Here is a 24,578-nt window from a genome sequence, read left to right as displayed (position 1 = left end):
TTTTTTTTACACAAGCTATTAAGTGCATGTCAGGAATGACATGGGAAATGTTCCGCTGTTGGGTATTCGCTGCAATCATAAAATAATTTTTATGTGAATATTCATGCTGCATAATACGTAGGTTCAGTGCATGCACGCTCGCTTACGCGCGCACATACTGTACATGTACAGTCGGTTTTTGCAAAGCCCCGAACACGATTGCATATGCAAAAGTGTCCGGAGCGGACAGTATTGCATGGCGGACACAATTGCATCTGACAGGCCGGTGGGTTGAGTTGCTGGGAGGGGCTTATGATAACAAATTCACATGGATCATTGTCTGATTATGGTTGGAAATCTATTTGATAGGGTTGAAGTCAAACATTTTCTATGTTCCCATTATTTGACGATACATCATGCAACCCTACCTCCATGATGCACCCATCGATGCACTAGATCACCACACCGCGTCAAACACATTGAGCGACTATGTAAAGTTTAGTTAGTTGACGTGACCTTTGGCCTTCCACCTCTAAAAATAAACGCGCAACATGTTTATTTAGCTCGTTGCTCGCGGTGGTCGTAGAATGCACCGCTGAGTGCTCACCGAGCAAAGTCTTTCGTTGAACAAAATTACACGTTTGTGGACTTTGAAACTGAAACGCATGAGTGAAAAATGGCCAACTACACGGTTGTGTTGGAGGGTGGGTCACCCTGGGGCTTCAGGCTCAAAGGAGGTAGGGGAACAGGAATACCTTTGGTTGTTTCCAAGGTAAGTTTTGCAAAAATCACATTATTTTTTCTGTTCATTCTTCTACTTTTTGTGTGTAATTGTTTTGAGGTAGTGTTTTATGAGGACAATGAGGGCGCACCATCGAAACGGCATTCAATTTTATTGTTTTGTTGATTTGCATTTTCGGTGTTTATTTACTGTTTTATACTGTTTTATGTATTTTTTTATACTACAGTTTGCCAACTTTTGAATAAAATGTAAGGGCAACAACTTTGTGAATGTGAGGATTGCATTTTTGTAAAAAAAAAATTAGTGTGATTATAATTTTTGACAGCAGTTGTGATGAGAAGGGCGCTTCACCGTTTATTTGTCTATTTTTTTCTTATAATAATAAAGTTTGATTTTTGTTACGATTAAATTAAATGTAAGTTTGCCAACTCAATGTTTGGGCAGCAGTTGTATTTGAAACCAAGTAGGCCTACCAAGATTTCTTGCCAAATCCCAATTTGCAACAGTTCAAATATTAACAGTCATCGAAATACAAGTTTACGATTTTTAAAATTATTTTACAAGGTAACTTTTGTACCAGTCCACTGCGAGAAACATTTGAGCAAAGTTGTGATTATCGAACTACTTCCATTCCAACATGTCCAATGTTTGAAATGTAACTCATAAATAATTGAACAGTCGATATCACACAAATGGAAATGGTCTTTCAATTTCATTCTTAGAAGCCAAAATTTAAAAATATCCCCAATTAAAATAAAGAGTAAAAGTGTGTGTCAACCAAGGTTTCAGAGCATTGTGGTGGGTTTTCCTCCTGGCCCCCATCTATGTAAAATGAAACCTTCTCTTCATATACAGACTCAGTGATTTATTAAATTTGCTTTTATGCTTGAAAATGCTTGTCTTCTCTCCATGCGTTCTTGGCCAGACAGTGATTAAGTTGGTTTGTCTGAGTGTCCTTGGCTTCACAGCCACATTAGTCACTAAAGACACTGGACAAGTATTGGTAATTGTCAAAGACCTGTCTTCTTCTTACTTGATGTATGTCAACGTATGCATAAAAAACAAAACTGTTAAAATTTAAAGGTCAATTGGTCGTCGCAGTTGTGAGGATAAAAATGAAAGAAAAAACACCCCTTGTCACACGAAGTTGTATGCTGTCAGATGCTTGATTTTGAGACCTCAAAAGTAGGTCTCGAAATCAAATTCGTGGAAAATTACGATTTTCTTGAAAACTGCGTTATTTCACAGGGATCCATTTCTCACAATAGTTTTATACTGTCAATCTCTCCCCATTATTTGTTACCAAGTAAGGTTTTTGCTAATAATTATTTTGAGTAACTACCAAAAGTGTCCACTGCCTTTAAAACTTTCTCTCTTTTGACGATTCTTTTTAAAACGATTCTCTGTACATTAGTTCGGAACCTGTACACTGGCAGTTCTTGCACTGCAATATTAGATTTAATTTGACCACACAACCAGTTTGATGGAATTCAATTTTGGACGGAAAAACAGGATGTTGCACCATAGCTTTAGTGCGACAGTAGAAAAGGCACAGATTCTGTATTCGGTCTCATAGACAGAGGGTGTGCAATTGGAGAGTGCAAACAACTATTAAACTGAAGAGTACATTGGGATTTGTTTTGTTATCCTTCACATGTTCTGTAAAATAGTTTGAATTTGTACACTGGATACTGGCTCTGTCTCTAAAGTTATCACACAGTAGTGTTTTATGTTGGAATTCGATACAAAAAATAAAAAAAAAAACATAATAAGTGCAAATTACTTGTAAAATAATCCTGTCATGTAGAACTTTCTGTAGAGCGCCGATCCTTACAGACTTATCAATATTAATAAGGGTGTTTAATTTCTCTATAGATCTTTAGAAGGTGGGGTCTTTTGTAACAAAAACACCGTGCTCATATCTGCCAAGTTCAAAGTTCAATGTTACAATTGGCCAGCAGACCACTGTTATGGGAGAAGGCTATTCATGTAATTTGAATGAACATTTTGAAAACAAATTTAACGCTTTATGTATTTACCCTTTTGTGTGATTCGTGTTCCCGCAAAGCATTTTTTGTAAAGCAGCATTTTTGTAATGCAGCAATTTTTGGAATTGATCGTCTGGTAATTTGCAGTGAACACAATACACTGTATCAATGGTCCACCTACACTTGACTGAACGCTTTATTAACAACTAGTGCATGGCCTTTATGACGCGATATTGGCCGTTTGAGATCATTCCAGATTTGTCATTCAAGCAATGAATCAAATATCCCACATGGGGTACAATCAACAATAGGAATTATTCGGGCGAGACCGGTAAAACTTTATCAATAAATTAGACAGAAATAGGCTTACAATGCATTCCATGGCGGAGTATTTTTGAACAACCACCCAATGACCTCATCAAGTTTGACCTCGTTTCAATTGTTTACCGATTCTGAATCAAATTCCCGGCATACGTTGCATAGTTGTGGGTTGATTTTCCACTTCACAAAATACAAAATTTGCTTCTGAGGGAAGGTGCTGAGTGGGCAAAATAAAACAGGTTAATTTCTCTTTTAATTTGACATATTGTTACACTGAAAATGAATGGCAATACAAACTTACATGGTAAGATTTGCTTTTTTAAAATACACGAATATTAGATTTACTTACTGTACCCCCTGGCAATGCCTCAAAACTTGTATTTTAGAACTTATAATGTACGTTGTGTACATTTGATAGTACAAATAGATCTATGACTGTAAAGATCAACAGAGTAAAGTACACATTGCTCAGTTTATGTACATTGTACAGCTCCCTTTTAGTTTACATCTGAGAGTACATTTTGCTGGAGGGTTACGATCTTCAGTAGCATGGATTCATTCAATTAAAAAGAACTTTTCAAAGATCTACAATTAGGGAATAACAGTGCGAGTAACCGGTCTACACTGCGTTGTAATGACCGGGTTGGTGGCTGGCGCTGTTAACGGACCGAGCCGGATCCCATTATTAAATACTTTTTTTTGCGAATGAAACGGCTAAAATTTTCCACATTTTGTGACTTTTCTCTCGGCGGTACATCCAGACATAATCAGGGGCCATATTTGAGCTTTTCATATTTCCCATCTCTTTCGTGCGTTAATCACATGACTGATATTTGAGACCAGTGACTCTTTTAAATAATGATCTGTTCAGCGCCTTCACTGGGGTCAAAGGAGGCAAATGATTGGATGATAGCTGTTCTTTGTGCATTAAAACGCGCACATGAGCTCAGCGTCAGTTTAAACGCGCGCACATGTTACACGCGCGCACTCAAAATTATACATTTTCAGCGCACGTATTAGCAAGTGCGCGAAGTTGCAATGAAACTAACATGTATATAAATAAGTTTACACAATGTACATGTATGCTGATTCAGTGGCCACTTATTCGCTATTTTCCAAAGCCAGTCTTAATAGGACCACCGTTAACACTCCCACACGTGACCGTGTTTTGACCAATCAGAGACTTTAAACCGTCCAAGGTATTTATTAATGTAGATTAAAGGCACTGGACAATATTGTGAATTACTCAAAATAATACTTACTTGGTAATGAGCAATGGAGAGCTGTTGATAGAACTATAAAACATTGTGAGAAATGGCCCCCTCTGAAGAAACATAGTTTTTGAGAAAAAAATTAACTAATTAAAATAATTCAGGCCTTTTGTTATTCATCTGAAAGCACACAAATTTGTGCAACAAGGGTGTTTTTTCTTTCATTATTTTCTTGCAAGTTCGATGAGCTCAAATTTTCACAGATTTGTTATTTTATAATTTATTCCTCCATGATGGGATATACACGAAGTGAGAATACTGGTCTTTGACAATTACCAAAGGTGTCTGGCCCAGTGCCTTTTAAAAAGAGACAGAGAAAACATGTACAATGTATATGTGAATTTCTTCTTCCTTGTCAGCTTGTGGTGATCAATTAGCCGATTAAGTGGGACATTTCGCCCAATCTTTAAAAAGATGACCTTGAAACTATCTTTCACAATGTGTAGTTTCACACCTCTGTATACACCAGGGATGATTTATGGCTTTATAGTTCAATACCACAGTTGTTATGGCTGGCCGCTATCAGCTTTTATTCCAGGCAGCTATTGGCTTTCGTGGTCCCCCTATGGTGAAAACCAACACCAGGCCAGATACCAGAGGAATCAGAAGCGAGATGACAGCTTCTTCGTGGCCTCTCTAGAGCCGACATTCCTGGCAAGTTTGTGGAAGTATTGATCTCCTAATAAATGTTGCTGGCTTTCATGTCATCCCATTCCGATAGCAGCATTGAGGTCCAACAAGGCCTTGATTGTCTATTATTTGTTCGGAATTTGAAGGAATCATTCTCATTAAAATGACGAAACTTTATGGCATATTATATGGCTCAACTTGAAAACTATTATGGACAAGTTTCCCCTAGTGGAAGTTTTTAAATGTTCTGATATTTGAGCTTGTGAATGTGACTGATGTATGGATTTAAATATTTAACATTCAGTGTCTACTAGCTGAGAAAACTGCAAAAAATACACCAGCAAAAAACTGTCATACAGTATTTTAACAAGAAGGTCAAGATCAACAATTTTTAGCAAGGTGCCAGTAGGTACCTACCGCAACTCTGTCTGCAGCGTTCTCGAGAAACAATTCATACCTGAAATGTTTCTCAGTTTTTAAACATTTCTTTTGGTGAATATTATCCATTCTTAAATCACATTCAAGCAGAATGCGGTCTAAAAATAGTTTTAAATGCTATCACCAGCTGTGCAGTGCTTCTTCTCACCAAGAAACATTTTATCTATGACCAAACCCTTTAAAGCCATTGGACACTTTTGGTAAACAGTATTGGCCAAGGCCCACACTTCATGTATCACAACTTGTGTATAAAATCACAATCCTGTGAAAATTTAGGCTCAATCGGTCATCGGAGTTGGGAGAAAATGGGAAAACCCACTCTTGTTTCCGCACATTTCGCCGTGTCATGACATGTTTAAAACAAATCCGTAATTTACGATATCGAGAATTGGTATTGTTTAAAAAAAAAAAAAAAAGCATTCCATGGAATAATATTTCAAGAGAAGTCTATCACCATTACCATCTGTAAATACCTGTAAGTTATTTGTAAATCTGTAAACTTTTAATTTGTTTTCTGTACCGAAAGTGTCCAATGGCTTTAAGCGTGCTCCGTGGAAATTTTTGTTGGTTTTGATGAAGGGGCTTCGAGTGAAGTACAGAAGTGGATACTTACTTACCACTTGTAGAAGTGCACAATTTATCTAGGACTGTAGAGTTGTTAAACTTCTCTTGAATCCGGGCAATAAATAAACATGTTGGAATATAATGTCCTTGAAATTGCTTGTCAGAATGTTGATTTACAAGGCCAGCTGGTCCAAAAGAAACTTTGCTCCGGGGACATTAATGTGTGTGGGTTCTGAAACATGGACGTCATTGAATCTAATTTGCAGTTCATGCTTTGTTGACAAATGAGCCTGGAAGACAAAATGATCTTTGATGGTGTAAAGATATCAATGGAGAAGATATTAATGCATGTGTGAAAACTTTTTAAATTGTCTCATTGTCAGGGGAGTTGCAGTCCCCTGACTTGCAAGTTTTGGTGTCATTCTTATGAAAACATAAAAATCCATCTAAAGTTGAAAATTTGATGATTTTTTTTCTTTCTTGTTAAAATGTCGAAACGAATTGTTGATGAGTATTGCATTCAAAAAAACTGTCTTGTAGTTTTCATCAAGAATGTTGAATCCACATTTTGCAAGGTGACTACGGGTACCAACACACCTCTGGCCCCAGCATTTGTGAACAAAAACCACAAATATTGGAATTTTCATTGTAAACCCTTGGAAGTTGGAGAAACAATGTTTTGGGGTGACAAAATGATCAAAACCATATTAGTTACATACCACATACCTGATGGTTACTTCGAAGGGAATCCCTTCTTAAAATAAAGTAAGTTTTTTATAGACTATTTACAAACCACTGACCCTACCTTTAAAGCCTTGAGCAGTATCTTTACATTGTTGGATTTATTGGTATACTGGTAACTGACATACTTCATTTGCCTGTCTGTAAACTCTGTAGTACAAGTGTTGAACATCCTTCAGTGTAATTGGTTTGAGTGTTCAAGTATGAATTCCATACAATTTCACATGGCAGTAAAAACATCTGTACGTAATTCATCATGTTCATATTAGTTTTAATGTAAGAGATGAAAGACACTGAACTTATATCATTTGGAAAATATATTTGATTGAATCATGACTTGTTCAAGACTAATTAAAAACCAATCACTGTAGAGTTTACTTAATTTATTTATTGCGCTTACAATCACCATTCTCCGCTTGCCATGCAAGTGCCAAATTTTTGCGCTAGCTGTGTAAGCGTAGAATGCCCAGTAACGTGGAGTATACACGCATAGAAGTCAAAATGCCCCGCTAACTTGTGAAACAATCGCAGAATTCCCTTTGTCTGCAAGCAAAAAATCGTACTCCTACTATGGGCGTAGAAACGCTAGTTCTACCTTCCCTGCTCCTACATGTAGCTAGTCTGTGAACTTGGCATCTCTGATTTGTATGGGTTTAAAAAAGCACCTGACGTCCTTCCATAGCTAGAGCATGGAGGAAGAAACCAGAGTGACCTCAGCTTTGTTTAGCTCCATGGTCAACCAACCATTGCCCCATCTTTTTAACTGTATCATTTGAATAAACTTGTCAGAATCCTATTGTAAGACTTGTTGACTTGGCCCAATAACACTAAGACTCTATAACAACATAACTGTGTTTTAGAATCAAAGCACTGGTCCATTTCAACCACACAGTTAAGCCCCTCACAAATTGCTTGTTCATTGCAAAATACAAAAAACTTGCTTTCTTCAAGGGGGAAAGGGAGCAGTCGTTTTAGAAAAGTTTAGTTCAAGCAAAACACTGTTGACCATTATACTGTCATTCTCAACTTGCCAAATTCAAACAACAGAGGGCGCAATCATGTATGCAATTTTGTTTTGAGTTGATATTTTCTGGACTGTACATTTTACTTTATTCACACCAACCGACATCATTTCACACGTATCAACCTACTAGTAGGCCTATACAATTTGTCTGAGTTTACGATACTGTATGAATAAGAAGTGACACATTTTGTGACCAAAGAGACGGATCGCCACTCCACTCCTATTGGTTCATAGCCACCAATATTGTTTCTGAAATAGGAACTTTGATTGGCTGTTATTTTCCCGCTTCTTTCTGGATCCTTTCCTTAATCCCTTTCCCCCTCTCTTTTTCTATAAATGGATATGTATTTGTTTGTACTTGTTTTATGCCTCTGAAGAAGGTCCGGATTGGATCGAAAGCTAAGGCCATCTACCCTATTCATTATATAGTAAAACAGAAGGTACATGTATCCATGTTGTGCTCAAAATGATGAAGATGCAGAACAAAATGAATTTTAGTTTTAAAGTGTTTCGCTTTTTAAATTTTGATTTCTGATGTCAATGGATTGTGTTTTGTTTAGTGAAATCTGAACCAAATAAGTAAACTGTGAAAGTTTCAGCTGAAACCTTTGGTTGTTGAGAAAACAACAACAAACTGTCATCCAGTACAATTCATAAAGACACTGGACACTATTGGTAATTGTCAAAGACTAGTCTTCTTACTTGGTGTATCTCAACATATGCATAAAATAACAAACCTGTGAAAATTCGAGTTCAATCAGTCGTCGAAATTGCGAGATAATAATGAAAGAAAAAACACCCTTGTCACATGAAGTTGTGTGCTTTCAGATGCTTGATTTCGAGACCTCAAATTCTAAATCTGAGGTCTCGAAATCAAATTCGTGGAAAATTACTTCTTTCTCGAAAACTACTCCACTTCAGAGGGAGCCATTTCTCACAATGATTTATACTACCAACCTCTCCCCATTACTCATTACCAAGAAAGGTTTTATGCTAATAAATATTTTGAGGAATTACCAATAGTGTCCACTGCCTTTAAGAACATGGAACCCATCATCTTTTGCGAGGGGACAGCGGGTGCCAACAAATAGACACCGCTGAAATTTGCATATCAAAAATTCACTTTGGGATGAGTTTTTTTGATGATTCAATTTCTGGCATACATAAAGTATTGATTTCTTATCAGCAAAGCATTCCAGCAAAATAATTTCACATGATGCTTAGCCACCATTACAATATTAATAACAAGTAAGCTTTCAAATAAAAGTTACACCCATTTTTTTCCGGGGTCATTACCAAAATATGACCCTACCTTTAAAGAGCTTAAAACAGATCATTTCATTGATGATTGAGCCTATTACTACCCACGCGCCACAACGATTCACCGAGAAACAAGTTTGATTTGCTCAGCCAAGGATAATGTTAAAACCGCTAGCATCCCGAATTCTTCAGAGTAAAAGAGCTGGCATGCCACACATACCAAACTTGTTTTCCATGGTGTATGTGTTATAACAGTCAGTGGAGCAGAGATTCTTCAGGGCATGTTGGTCATCGCCGCCTGCTGGATGATTTGTGTTGAATAATCTGATAACCTCATTCTTGGTTGGTTTATTACATAATCGGCACAATTTCATCTGTTTCTAGAGTAGTAGTGCCAAGATCAGTAAGGCCACACACCACTCACAGTGTGTTTGTGTGCTCTCACAGTACAAGGAAATTGTATGGTTTTGTTGATTGCCTGCTCACAACAAGACAACAATACCCTGTAAAGCCATCAGTGCTTCACTGATGCAAAGCGCTTCCATCTATTCACTCCCTTCTTGGATCACTGTATTAACTTAGCTCACCTTTTGGAACAATTTGTTTTGGGGGCAGCCTCATCTCGGACCTCGGGTTGACGCCCACCTTTTCACAGAGGATCACCTCTTGTTGTAAGTCTCCATGTTTGAAACTCGTCGTCCCTAGTGAAGTGGATTCATCAATGCCTACATGTACATGTAGTAACGCAGGATTGGTGTAAGCAATTTCAAACGTGTAGCTGTGGTGTTTTCTCTGATGCCGACTCAACTCACTGCCGGCTAGGGTCAGTGGTAATTAAAACCAGAGGATTCAATCATACCATCTGCGGTGACATTGAGGCTACTGCTCATTAAGAATACGTGACAGCAGCCGATACTGCATCTGTAGAAGTCCTGGCCTGTGGAATTGTTGTTTTAAAGCGCTTTGTGCGTTAATTATTGGTACCAGGATAATTCTCCGGGATTGGAATTTTTGTTGTGTTGAGCATTGTGTTTGAGTCAGGATAGAGACATTCTTTCTATTTGCCATAATAGGTAAGTACACTTAATAAAATATAAGAGTAAACATGTCTGTCTGTTAGTCTGTGCACTATGACTGTACAGTATTATATCGAACCATTCTCTGTGAATTCTTGGGATGTTCTTGTACTATAGGTTGTGAGTTGGAGATATTAAATTCTTTCAGATGCTCTGTTAAATAATTTCCTCAGAGAAATGGTGGGTCTGTCTGAGCCTGTTAGTTTAAATACTAATTAAACATATTTTATGACATTTTCTCTCTTTTTTATAGTGATGATAAAAATCGCAATGTTTTAGCATGGAGGAGGAAAATCAGATCAAATTTTCTTCCTCCGTGGTGTTAGTGAGTATGGGTAGCGTGGCACAGATAAATCCACCATTTGAGATAAATTCAAAGTCTGCAAATAAAAACAAATAACCAAAATGCCTCCTGCTTCATTTTTGAAAGGGCAAGTTTAGTATTGCATTTTCTCTTGGTAAAGAACGAAAGTATAACAATTTTAACTTCTATTGGAACATTTCATGGGGCATCGTCGCAATGACAAGGGGTATTGGAGGCAATTGCATCACGGTTGCCTCTCTGTGAAGTATACACAAGGCCTGTGCTTGAAAAGCTTACAGTTTGTGTAGGCCCTCTTTATAGGTCAATTAACAAAATAAAGTACCGTTTGTAGAATCCATTTTATATAGCTACATGTGTAGAATGTGAACCTGTAGCATAAACAGGTAAGGTATTCTTACAACTTTGGTTGGCCCTCTAAAAAATTGTGAATAAAAAATAGCCTGAAAAGTGTATTCATTTCAAGCATGGAGGTAACAAGTCAATACCGTATATCCTACATTATCTTGTTCTCAGTCTGTGTACTCAATAGTTGTCCAACCTTTTCCCACATCCAAATATCATCGGATAAAAAACAGACATGTTGCTGGTATAATTGACAGAAATGTCTTTCAGAAGTATGTAATATCAATTGACATCCATTAATTTAGAAATAATTTATTGTTTTGATCCCTACTAGTACAGTGCAAATGTACTTGCACATGTTGTACAGTTAAATCTGTAAATCTTTAGTGAATAAAATACAATGTCCACCAGCACCAATACACTCTGTAAATAAACTGACATTTTTAGTGCTGTAACCCCATGGTTCTCCCCATGCACAAGCTATCGTATTGGGCCGATGCACACCATTTACAGCCTACATGTATACATGTACATGAACATTTCAACAGATGTTAGTTTCTGTTTTTTATATAATTATAAAAAAAAACACCAAAAAACATTAAGAGTTAAATCATGAATGCTCCAGATTGCAAAGTAGGGCTTTTTAGAAACCAAGATAAACACCAAGAAAACATTCCGAAAACCTTATTTCAATTCAGCGTGCTTCAGCCGAACGTGAATCCCGAAATTGTGGGTCCAGAATGCCCCCCAGTTTTGGAAAACCTAGAGAGAACCCTGAGCCTGAATTGTCATTCATATTTCACACATCATTAGGCTTTTAAAAATTATGGAAATCCAACCTTTTAAATGGTGTGCCATGTTTTTCAATGGGAATCGACCCATGTTTTCTTTAATGAGCATTGAAGCATGGACCTCCAGCAGCTCGATCTGCACCATTCAATAGTGCAAGTTGTTCATTTTAGTATCTGTGAAATGTCAAGCGTAGAAAGTGTTTTGACGTGCAATGTAACATGATGTTATGTGGTTGGGTGTGCAAGAGATGGCAGAACTATTAGCTAGATTTGGCAGTAAACCATTTCCCTTGAATAACAGAGCAAAATGCTACGCAAAATGGATCAGGTGCTACTCAAAGATTTATCAACATTTGGGTACTCAATACTAGCATTCAATGTGCACAAAATCTGTTTGTTCTAAATATTTGACCATGGAAAAGTGCTGGATGAAATCATTCCCTCTTAAAATTAATGGCAATAAAAACTAACTTGGTTAGAAGTACAGTAGCTTTCAATAGTAAGCATTTTGAGAATCCATTATTTTGAAGTAATGTGGTTAGTATGAAAAAAATATCAGTTTTTATTTCCCAAAATTTGAAGGTGACAAACGCTACTGTCAGACAGGTTTCTCAGATTGTGTCTTCAAACTACGGAGTTGTTCTTCCTGCGAGGACAAAATCTCTGGATTTTCAGCAATATCTCGAGAACGCTACCGCCATTTTAAAAGAAATTGTATCAAATTCAATATGATTAAGGTCAAAGGTCATGGTTGGACTACATGTTTTAACCAAACATATGACACTTTAGAACAGTACACAAAGTTCACAATTTACTAAATAAACTGGAATATTGATTACAATCACAACATTTAATGCACGCTCCTTATTCTTTGTCAATATGGGCACATGTTCTTGTTGACGTTATTTTTGATTGAAACCATAGCTAACAAAGCAACCTATATTTGTGGAGAATGGCCTACATTTTCACATTGGATTAAATTTAATTAACGCAGAACAGCTGCTTGTTCTGATGCAGGAAAACAGTCAATGATTTCAGACCTCCAAATAACCCGTGGCACCCACAGCAATTGCCATGGTGCCCCATGCTTTTGCTATTGACTAAATTCACCCGGTAAGCAAATTTGCGTGCTTACTGTAGCAGAAAAAATTGCTTAAGACTTAGCATATTTCACAGGTTAGCAGAAAAATTGGGCGGCCATATTGCGTGTTTACCGTGGATTTGCATTGTGACGTCATTTATTTTTGTGCGGTAAGCACCGGAAGGTTAGCATGCCTTTTCGTGTGCTTACGGTTAGCAGCGCTATGAAATAGAAATTGCAAAGTAAGCACAAAATCGGCCGCTAAGCAGCGCTATGAAATTGGGCCCTGACGTCATCTTGAGAATAATCTTGGATGCACCATATTGGTGGGCAATGTCACTGTGCGTTATTTAATATAAAGTGCGCATTTTAGGCGATGCTGCCTTGACACGTAAACCAATTGACCACCAAAATGGTGAGCAAGGCACAGTCAAGAGTGCCTTGTGTAAGGTTCCAATACAAATTAACAACCCCATAGAAGTGCCCCTCTTACCAGGGAGGAAAGTTGCTGTGCCCCTTCAATTCAAGAGCAAAGTTCAAGGCCTTGCATTATGCATGCGCAATGTAACATTGTACATCGGACATTCATGTCACACATTATAATGTCAAAACACTATAGGTTGTGTGTATTTAACCAGGAATGATTTCATCCAGCAGTTTGCATGTAGCACAATATTTACACTGTTGTTTGTGCAAATTGAATGTTTTCTTAGAGCCAAATTATGATTTCCAGCAGGTCACATACAATATTGTGTCACTTTGCTATCATGCAATGCGAGGGAATCGTTCACTCAGTATCCATATTGAATATTTTTGTGTTTGTCTTCATATAATAGGCATACATTGTTGAAAATTGCAGAGAATTATCTTTCCACATTTACATAATGGGTAGGTCCACTTAGCACTTAATGAATTAAGATCCATTAAGATAGGCTTACACACAGTGGCGTACCTATTATACATTTTCATTGGGGGGGGGGGCAAGTAGGGGCAAAGATTAAATTGGGGGGGGGTAAAGAAGTACAAGATTGTCATTAATCATGTTTTACTGATTGTTGATACAAACCAATCAGTTCCAAAACTGTCTACATTGTAGTCTACATGTACATAGTTTGCAGGTAACAAAAAGAAGATTTTTATCCACTTTCAAGCTGCACACCAATTATTTGTCACTGTGCGTTACATGTGTGCCTTGTATTAGATTACTAAAATACTTTGTCAATAAACAAAGTATGCCATTATATTATGTACATTTACACTGTACCTTGCTCACCAAACATTGGTCACTGCTTATGTAAAGTAAGTATAGACGATGTGACCTCTGACGTCACTCGAAAACCATAACATGATTCGCGCGCATACCGCTGGGCAAAACCTTTGTGATTTGGCAGCCAGCTAGAAAGTGTATGCCATCTTACCATGACTACGCATCTTTTTGCCCAGTGAAACATGGCGGACACAGTGTTTTGTCAACAAAGGACCGTTTGAATGTTAACATGGGTCACACCGTCTATACTCAAATACTTTGTAAATAAACACAAGGTATGTCGTGTACATTGTACCATAGACTTCTACGACTGTACTGTACAATACTTAATGGTTTTTTGCAAATACACAAAGTATGCCATTACATTTACATTAAATATCTTATACACTAACGTTGATCACTGCTACAAATGTAAAGTAAGTATACTCAAATACTTTGTCAATAAACACAAGGTATGTTGTGTACATTGTACCATAGACTTCTACGATTGTACTTCTCAAATTCTTTGCAAATAAACAAAGTATGCCCGTTCACAGTGTACAACAACGCCGTGCTATGGTTTACATGGCATCATTCTGTCCCCACCTGCAAGTTTCTCTTTACTAAGCCCACTCAAACGATTTATACAGTCATCATTACCACAGTGCAATATCATAGCCATATTAAGCCAGCCCCTTGCCATATAGATTACACTGGGCCATCCAAGTGCAGTTTGACTCACGGCAGATGCATTGCTCCCTGGCCCGACCTCCAACTGTTCTCCGGTCTCTTTATACAGCAGCTAGAGCAGGATTGTTATATTTTTAACCCTGGTTGAGTTCGATTTAGGTTTGAGAATGGGACTGATTCAGCGATGGGGAATTTATTTATCAGTGTCTGGGGTATCAGTCACACAGACTGTTGCCATTACATGAATGGCATTGTTGACTGGCTGTGACATGAAATGATAAAAGTGTAGAGATTGTGTAAGGAATTTTTTGTTGTTGACTTGGATTTGTATCATGTCTGAGTAAGAAAATACCCAGGGAGGTTAAGGGAAGGCACATTGTGAAAAAATGCTCAATCATCATCATCTACTGTTTTTGGATATATTTGGCAGTTTGCTTTCCTTGTAAGAAACCATGGAGGAAGATGAAACTAACCTTGCATTCTGCTGTTGGCCTTCCTTGCATTTTTAAAAACAGACAAAACAGTCTGGTTTAATCACACAATCACATAAACTATCAAATTTAACTTTTACGGAACATGTACGATTGATCAAGGCTTAAACCAGGATTTGTTTTAAAAGGTGTTAAAACTTGCTGGAATTTTTTTTTTTAAACTGGGTGTCCAATTTGTTCGCTTGTTTCGCCAGTGTACATGTACATATGGTAGTAATGTTTTCCAGTGTATCTTGTCTCAAGCACGTTTTAGTATCGCACTCGCAGTCTGAAGAAAGGAAACGATGAATCGTGGTTCAGTGGGTATTTTGGGCCCAGGTACATGTCTTGTGTGCTTTCCAGTGCTTTATCCTGTCTCAAGCCTGGTTCATACGTGTACTTCCTGCAAATGCGAATGCGATACAAGTATTCGCGTCACAAATTCACAACAAATATTTCGCAACAGATGAGCTCTGTTCAGCTTCTGCGAAACGTTCCTTTCAAAAACTGCCATGTGACGTCAAAATATGCTTCGCGTTCGCATTCGGAGGAAGTCTGAACCAGGCTTCACACCAAATTCACAACAAATATTTCGCAACAGTTGAGCTCTGTTCAACTCCTGCGAAGCATTCATTTCAAAAACTGCCATGTGACGTCAAAATATGCTTCGCGTTCGCATTCGGAGGAAGTCTGAAACAGGCTTCACTCAGAGCCTAAGGCCTTTTCACACTGTCCAAAATCTCAGGGTTGGAACGGTTCCAAACAGGAGATTTTGTTAACCCGTTTCACACTGTACAGTATGTAAACATTTCCAACTCGTAGCATGCTCTAGCCGGATAGAAATCAACCCTGACAGGGAAAATCTCAATTCGTATCGAAATTGCATTTGTTTTTTAACGGTTCACGCATTAGCCGGTTATCGTAAAGACGAGTGTGAATGTTGCTTATCTCTGATCCGTGCTGAAAAGAAGCGAGGCTGAACCGGAGTGGACCCGGGTTTCAACATGGTTCGAAATGGAGGTAGTGTGAAAAGGCCTGTAGAGTAAGGACCTTTTTAAAACTATCCACGTCAATCAGGTTCTGATGATGTTTACATTTTGTCGTCCTGATTCCCTTGATATGTTCCATTGAGTCCAACCACATACTGTAATCATCAGAATTCATGGTCTTTACATTGTAGGTATCAGTTTCAGGTTTGATAGGGGAGGGGGTTGCAGAGAGGGGGGGGGGGGTAGAATGGATGACAATCACTCAGAAATTGCAGAACGCTGATAATTTTTTCTCATAAATTAATCACACATGATGGATTTATCAGCTGTCAGTCAATAAATTAACCTACTTCAAGAAGTGAAGGTCAAATCATTTGGCTATATGTTCATACAAGATAACTGTACACTATGTATTGTGAGTGCCCGTTTACAAGAAAAATCAACACTTAGAGGCACTGGACACTATTGGTAATTGTCGAAGACCAGTAGTCTCACTTGGTGTATCTGAACATAAAATGCATAGCCTAAAATAACAAATATGTGAATTTTTTTACTCATTTGGTCGTCAAAGTTGTGAGAGAATATGAAGAAAAACACCCTTGACGCACAAGACGTGTGCTTTCAAGATGCCTTGAATTTGAAACCTCAGCTGAGGTCTCAAATTCAATTCAAATATTTTAGTGTGAAATTACCCTTTTCTAGTCTTTTTCAAAGGCGCTGGACACTATTGGTAATTACTCAAAATAATTATTAGCATAAAACCTTACTTGGTATTGAGTAATGGAGAGCTGTTGATAGTATAAAACATTGTGAGAAACGGCCATCTCTGAAGTAACATATTTTTTGAGAAATAAGTAATTTCTCACTAAAATATTTGAATTTGATTTCAAGACCTCAGAATTAGATTTTGAGGTCTCGAAATCAAGCATCTGAAAGCACAGAACTTGTGCAACAAGGGCATTTTTTCTTCCATTATTTTCTCGCAACTTCGATGACCAGTTGAGCTCAAATTTTCACAGGTTTGTTATTTTATGCATATGTTGAGATACACCAAGTGAGAAGACTGGTCTTTGACAATTACCAGTAGTTAGGACGAGTTACTCGACCTAGCTTAGGACCCGCCTTAAGTTTTTAATATCTCCTAAACTCTTTGTGAAATCGACCCCGGGCCTGACCTTTTGTAATCCAGTTACTGTCACACACTTGTTTTTAAGTAATAGGATCAGTGTTTTCCCCCATATTGACCAATATCACACTTTTTAATAATAATGTCAGGTAATTTTGAGTACACTATTTCATCCCACTTAGATCATGAAGATTGGGACTCCATCTTTCACATGCAATATGATTTTAGTATCTGTAGTAGATTGAAAAAAAAATGCAAGCAAAACAAAAAAACGTGCCTCAAATTCCACATGGCTCTTTTTACAAGAATGTCCAAATCTGTGAGCGGAGTTATTTTTGTCTCACTCACAAAAATGGAATCAATATTCCGGACAATATTATGATGAATGATAAAAGAGATATGATCAAACTACTGAGGGTCACGTTACACGGTCATTGACCTTTGACCTCTGCCAAAGGCCTGGATGGAATTCCGGGCATGTCACCCATTCCTGTGTACATGTTGTACTTGAGGAGTATCCTTTGCATAGTCTTCGATTCAAGCTGGCGTTATGAATTGCTCTGCAGATGTTTGCTCCAGTTCCCCTGGACCAAGGAGGTTGCACAAATAATTCTAGCCTGGAATTATTTTGTTGCTTCTCTCTCTAGGATGGAAAGGGTACTGGGTCAGCAGTTAGGAAAATGTTGAAGTAAACACTCTATAGAGTTCAGTGTTAGTGCATGACTTTGAGCGGTTGGCGTGTTGATTGAGCAGGCCCTAGGGTCAATAGATTGGATTGAAATTGAGGGCTGGATTTACTTGGTATTGTTAGTTTTTGTTATTGTTGAAGGGCGGGTTATTGGGGAGGATTATGATGATAAAGGAATGCTGAAAACTTTAGTCTGTAAATGACCTCAGGGAAGTCAGACCAAAAGATGAGGAAGTCCTTATAAAAACCCCTGGAGTTTTGGTACTTGAACCCATTGTATATTGTGCCTAAAATGGGGATTTAAATGGAGTCAGAAATGTAACTTACATTTGTACCATGTATCTTAAAGGTTTGTTCTTCAGAATGTTCCCAGTAAGACTCTGTTTACAATTACTTGTATACGTTACAAAGGCAAAACATGGAACTTTCATCCCACTTCTCAATGGTTTCCTGACTTTGTACTGTACATCCTAAGAAGTAATTTCTTTAAATAGTCAACTTGTGAAGTCTTTTTTTTGGAGGGATGTGGATCTAAAAAGAGCCAGTTTAATGGCTCTGCTTACCAAAATCAAAGAATTGGTGCTTACAAAAGCAGGGAATTCTGCGTTTACATCACGTGATTTCATCAGGGGTTAGCAGGGAATGTTTGCTTGTGTGCGTGCATACTCCACACTATCTAATAGGCATTCTTCGCTTACACAGCTAGCGCAGCACAGTAAGCCATTAAACTTGGCCCAGTACTCCCAGCTTGACCCAATTTCATGGGTCTTCTTACGCAAAGAATCAGCGTTTACGGAAGCAGGGAATTATGCGCTTACGACAAGCGTATTTCACAGGTTAGCAGGGAATTTTGGCTTTTGTGCGTGCATACTCCACGTTACTAGGCATTCTACGCTTACAAGAAATTTGGCCCTTTGCCATGCAAGCGGAGAATGGTGATTGTAAGCGCAGAATTCGGCAGTTAGCAGAGCGACATACCCTGATATCAGTCAACTTCCTGATTCGCATTTCTTTTAGGATTTCGATGTGTCAAAATAATTGTGCATGACAGATTGTCGCACATTACACTGTATTTAATTCCAGTATATGAACAGGTGTACAATGTAATACAATGGACTTGCCTCAAATGTATCAGGAATGAATCATTGATGAATAAGGGTAAACTAATTACAAGGTTATTTGTTTTAGTGTTTGCCTATTTGATGATCTCTTTTTATTCTGTATGATTAATTGCTTAATCATTGTTCAGGCCTGAACTTTGGAATAGTGTGCCATATTCTGCTTATTAATTTTGGCCCTCAAAAGTGTTCCTGCTGATTATATGCCCGGGCTGCTCAGGGGCCATTCAGCATAGTAAATTAATGTTCAAAAATGTAAATTTATATTTAGTGGCTTCATACATGTTATATTAATCTCTGACACTGAAGAACAAGGTTATAAATGCCTTAAATTAACCAATTATTTTTCAAAGGTCTCCAACATACAGTTTTCAATGGCTTTTCCTGGCTTAGACCATGGAGGAAAAAATTAGACAAACAACTTTGTTGTGTAATTTAAAGGCAGTGACAATATTGGTAATTGTCAAAGTCTAGCCTTTACAGTTGGTGTATCTCAACATGCATAAAATAACAAACCTGTGAAAATGTGAGCTCAATCGGTCATCAAACTTGCGAGATCATAATGAAGGAAAAAACACCCTTGTCACACAAAGTTGTGTGCGTTTATGGTAACCATTGATTTCAAGACCTCAAGTTCTAAATCTGAGGTCTCAAAATCAAATTCGTGGAAAATTACTTCTTTCTCGAAAACTATGACACTTCAGAGGGAGCCGTGTCTCACAATGTTTTAAACCATCAACCTCTCCCCATTACTCGTCACCAAGAAAGGTTTTATGCTAATAATTATTTCGAGTAATTACCAATAGTGTCTACTGCCTTTAATCAGGGATGAAATTTACTATTTTGCCCAGCTGGGTAGTTTTCTTTTTTGTTTGTGGTTTATTTGTTTTTTAAATAAAAATTGAAGTTTGACCTGCCCAAAACTTCAACATTTTTTTACTATTTCAAATGGACCATTTAATGTTGACATTGTTTAAAGGATTTCGGTACTTTTTGTATATCAAAACACAATGTACACAGATTGACATTAAACTTACACGGTTTGAAGATAATGATGGTAGAAAGCTTACATTAAAATATTACTTGCTGAGGTGCTGTATTTTGTGAGAAATGAGTAAAACAATGTCACAAAAATATGTTTTACATGCTAAAATAATTTCATTAGGGTTAGCACAGATTCTTTCTGTTGATTCTAGGCCTAATGAAGGCAGCACCACAAAACTTGGCCTTGGTTTGCAGAGAAATAGACTAATAAGCTCTGCCAGGCGCCTACCATAGCAACTGTATTTTACCAATGTCCACTGGGGAATGAAGTAAGATACCTGCTTCTTGCCACACACAAAGGGCACAGCGCAATTAATATTTTCACGTCCAATTGACCAATTAAAGTTTGAATTGGGGCATAAGGGTGCACCGTACTAAATAGGGAAAAAACAGCATCGGCCTCATTAATGTTTTGTAGGCCCTTTAAAATGTTCTATTATATCAGCCATTCCATTGTGACTCGCGTGACAATCTCACTGGTTTTTCAACTTTTGAAAGATCTATACTCCAAAATATAACACATGGCTCTCATTTAATTCAATTTATATAAACTTAGTGAAGAGCCCTATAATATACCACAAAAAGGAAAACAAATTGTGTAGGTATCATGTTTTTTAAAGGAGTTCCAAAAATGTGACTCGCGTGACTGCCAAAAAATTAAAGGTGTTTCATCCCTGTATTTTGTTGCCCAGTCGTGAGAACTCAGAGGAACTTTTTAGTTCCGGATCACTTTTTTTTTAAGTACAAGAGAAGCACTATATTATACAATAAAAAGTACAAAATAAAAAGTTAAAACATTTTAGAAAGTTTGTTAAATACAACGTGACTCGCGTGACAGAAATTTGTGACAAGTGAGAAAATATACAATAACTAAACAGGATACTGCATAACAAGAACATTTTATTTCATTCAGAACACCTGAAGCAACATTTAAAGGAAAAATAATCTGAACAGGCTTTGACTAAAACATGGTAAAGTTGGGGTGGTTCTGATAAGAATTGGTGGTTTAACAACACTGTCTGGTCGAAACGTTGAGTTGTTAAACCACCGGTTCTTTTCAGAACCACTCAAACCCATAGAGAGAACCCTTACTAGAAATTATTATACTGTTTTGTGATAGGGGAAAGGACTTTTTTCTGATACAGTGTAAAAATGTTGCCCAATGGTGACCTGGGGTTGTTGACTTTATAGACAGTGGACACTATTGGTAATTGTCAAAGACCAGTCTTCTCACTTAGTGTATCTCAACATATGCATACAAATAACAAACCTGTGAAAATTTGAGCTCAATTGGTCGTCAAAGCTGCGAGATAATAATGAAAGGAAAAGCACCCTTGTCACACGATTTTGTGTGCTTTCATGCTTGATTTCGAGACCTCAAAATCTAATTCTGAGGTGTAGAAATCAAATTCGTAGCAAATAACTTCTTTCTCAAAAACTACCTTACTTTAGAGGGAGCCGATTCTCACAATGTTTTATACTATCAACAGCTACCCATTACTCGTTACCAAGTAAAGTTTTATGCTAATAATTATTTGGAGTTATTACCAATAGTGTCCACTGCCTTTAAAAGATACATCACAGATCTAGCTTACACCAGTGTTTTATTTAGAGGGAGAATAACTTGATGACCCTTGGGACTCCCAACATATAAAATTTCAAGAGTCTCTTAACATTACAATTTCCCCATTACTGTAAAAAGCTGCGAGTAGCTTTGTGTATTTTTGAATATTTATCATTTTGCACTGTTATGCTATGGGAGTTTATTTAGTGGGGCGCACCCTAAACAGGGGTGGAGCTTAATGGAGGATGTAGGCCTATTCGGTGTAAATCCAAACGTTTAAACCAAGTCAAAGTTTCTGGTTGTTTTAGAAAACTTTTCAGAACTAAATTTACTATCTTTGGTTTCTTGTCACAGATCAACCCTGGTAGTAAAGCGGCAGTCGCTAGCATCCACATCGGTGATTCATTAGAGAAGATCAACGGGCAACCAACCTACAAGCTTGACCAGCATGATGCATTGAATCTTATACGCAATACAACCGCACAACTGGCATTAGTTCTTTCAAAGTGAGTGAACCCTTTTTAGTTTTAACATTTTCAGGATTGTAACTTTCCCTTGCTGCATCCTCAAACCTCTCTTGCTCTTTAATATACTATTGGTTAACTTTTAAAAGAGGTTGTGTCATCATGGCACTCCTACATTATCAGTTATTCCTGCAAGATGTTGTGAAGCTCATTTTGAAGTATGATACCTTTACATGTCAAAATACAGCCAACCAAACCAGGGTGAACCCCATATCTTTACGATAAGTGCACTGGGTTACATTGGACCACACACGGAATGTATACAGATTCTTCAGCTTTACATGATGTACGTCATTATCCGAAGGACGAAGCAAAGTAGCATTTTGCTTTTGGACTCAAGTGTCACAACCAGGACTCGAACCCACACTCTGTTGGTCAAAATCATCAGAGAATGAGTCCATTTCGCTTGACCGTTCGGCCATGACACATCGTTGGGTATGGGCTTCAAGTACATGTATTTTGCTATGAACAAGGCCGAGCACCAAAAACGATCTATTCAAATTGTGTTTGATTACGAGTACCAAGTCAGAGTACTACATCACTGGTATTTTCCAACAGTTTAAAGCCCCAAACTATGTAATCTTACTTTTAACATGTATCTTTAAGGGAGTGGACACTATTGGTTGGTAATTATTCGAAATAATTGTTAGCATAAAATCTCACTTGGTATCGAGCAACGGGGAGAGAGGTTTGAAAACATTGTAAGAAACGGGCCCCCTCTGAAGTATCGTAGTTTTTTAGAAAGACATAATTTTCCACGAATTTGATTTCAAAACCTCCGATTTAGAATTTGAGGTTTCAAAATCAAGCATCTGAAAGCACACAACTTTGTGTGACAAGGGAGGTATTTTCTATCATTATTATCTCGCAACTTTGACGACCAATTGAGCTCAAATTTTCACAGATTTGTTATTTTATGTGTATTTTGAAATACACCAACTGTGAAGACTAGTCTTTGACAATTACCAATAGTGTCCATTGTGTTCAAGACTAATGTCAAGAGAATAGTTGAAAGTAGTTAGTCGGTAATTGTGGACACTCCAGCATGTACGTATGAAGCTAACCTTCAGATACTGTATACAAGAAGGACATTTTGTTTTTTTAAGTGTCCTTCTTCATGTGGAAACAAGCCGTAGGATATTGAAAGTATGCGAGGATTTCTGTGAATGTTGTGTTGATAAAGGTATGCCGTTGATGCATTAGGCATATAGTCTGTGGACAATTCACCATCAGAAACATATTGTGACCTGCTTCAGCAAATGAGAGTAAATTATTGCGATATTGAAAATTGAGAGAGATGAATGGTTAGCCATTGTGTTCTAGTAAAATTCCAAATTGATGCAGATTTAAATGTCTGCCATGACTTTACGATTAAAGTACTTTTTGTATTTTAGTACTTTTTGTAACACAACACACAATGCCCACAGATTAATACTACACTTCCACCATTGAAGATAATGATAGTAGAAAGCTTCCCTTTAACTATTACGTGCTGAGGTGATATAGTTATTGAAAAATGATTAAAAAAATGTCACCCTCTAAATAACCCGTCTTTGGAATTACACAAAAACAACCATATCTTTTTCGGGACATTTTTGTTCACAGACCACCTCCATTAAATGGTCCACTAATCATCAACAACAACAACAACATGTCGGCGCAGACCAGTTCAAATGTTACAGGTAAGCCTTGAGAATTACTCTTACTTGTACACCATCGTTCCGAGCAAGGAAACCTTGGTAGACTGTTCAAGGAGAACGTTGCCTTTTAATGAGATTTGAAAATCGTTAGAGATTGGATTGTAATGAGGTCTGTGTACTAATTGGATAATTTGATATTCCTTTACAGATTGGGACCTGGCGAAGTTCCTTTTTCATTAACTTTATTTTATCAATCATGTTGACCATCATTTCATTGTCAAAGCAGCTAAATAACAACTGAGAAATTCTTGAACTTCTTATTCAGGTTTGGTTGATTATGTGTACAGACAAATATTTTATTTGTTCTAAAATTGTACATAGATGCTTGTGTAAAATCAGGTTTCCCAGTTTGTTCTCTCTTTCTTTTCAGCTGGTTTGTGTGATCATCTTTCTTGTCAGCAAATCTTTATAACAATATATTACAGTCTGCCATTTTTGATTTTTTTTTTCAGTTAGTTTGTTTAGAGCTAGTTCAACAACAAAAAAGGTGTTCGTTTTAAAGTGTGGCTGAGCAGCACATGATGTACTCCCATTGAAAAATAAAATCTTGTTTAATAGTTTTGTAATATTTCAGTTTCATATACAGTACACCGATTTCTGATTAGACTGTTTACTCGGTGCTTATCGAGTCCTACAAAACAGATTAAAGGAACACGTTGCCTTGGATCGGTCGAGTTGGTCTTTGAAAAGCGTTTGTAACTGTTTGTTATAAAATGCATAGGATTAGAAAGATATTTTAAAAGTAGAATATAATGATCCACACAAGTATCCTCGAAATTGCGTGGTTTTCCTTTTCAACCTCGTCGACAAACACGGTCGGCTATTTATGGGATTCAAATTTTTGAC

General features: G+C 37.4%; 1 protein-coding gene across 1 annotated transcript in view; it reads left to right on the top strand.

The window, feature by feature from the left end:
* Positions 1–564: 564 nt before the first annotated feature.
* LOC117303641 overlaps positions 565–24,578 on the top strand; it is a 131,076-nt gene continuing 107,062 nt past the window's right edge. The window contains exons 1-3 of the mRNA XM_033787871.1: positions 565–751; positions 21,863–22,014; positions 23,638–23,714. Of these exons, the coding sequence (XP_033643762.1) occupies positions 656–751; positions 21,863–22,014; positions 23,638–23,714 (325 nt within the window). The 5' untranslated portion in view covers positions 565–655. The remainder of the gene's footprint in view (positions 752–21,862; positions 22,015–23,637; positions 23,715–24,578) is intronic.

Source organism: Asterias rubens, chromosome 20 (assembly GCF_902459465.1).
Source record: "Asterias rubens chromosome 20, eAstRub1.3, whole genome shotgun sequence".
In the NCBI taxonomy this organism is placed as follows: Eukaryota; Metazoa; Echinodermata; class Asteroidea; order Forcipulatida; family Asteriidae; genus Asterias; species Asterias rubens.
The sequence above is the reverse complement of the archived record's forward strand: the minus strand, read 5'-3'. Positions and strand labels throughout refer to the sequence as shown.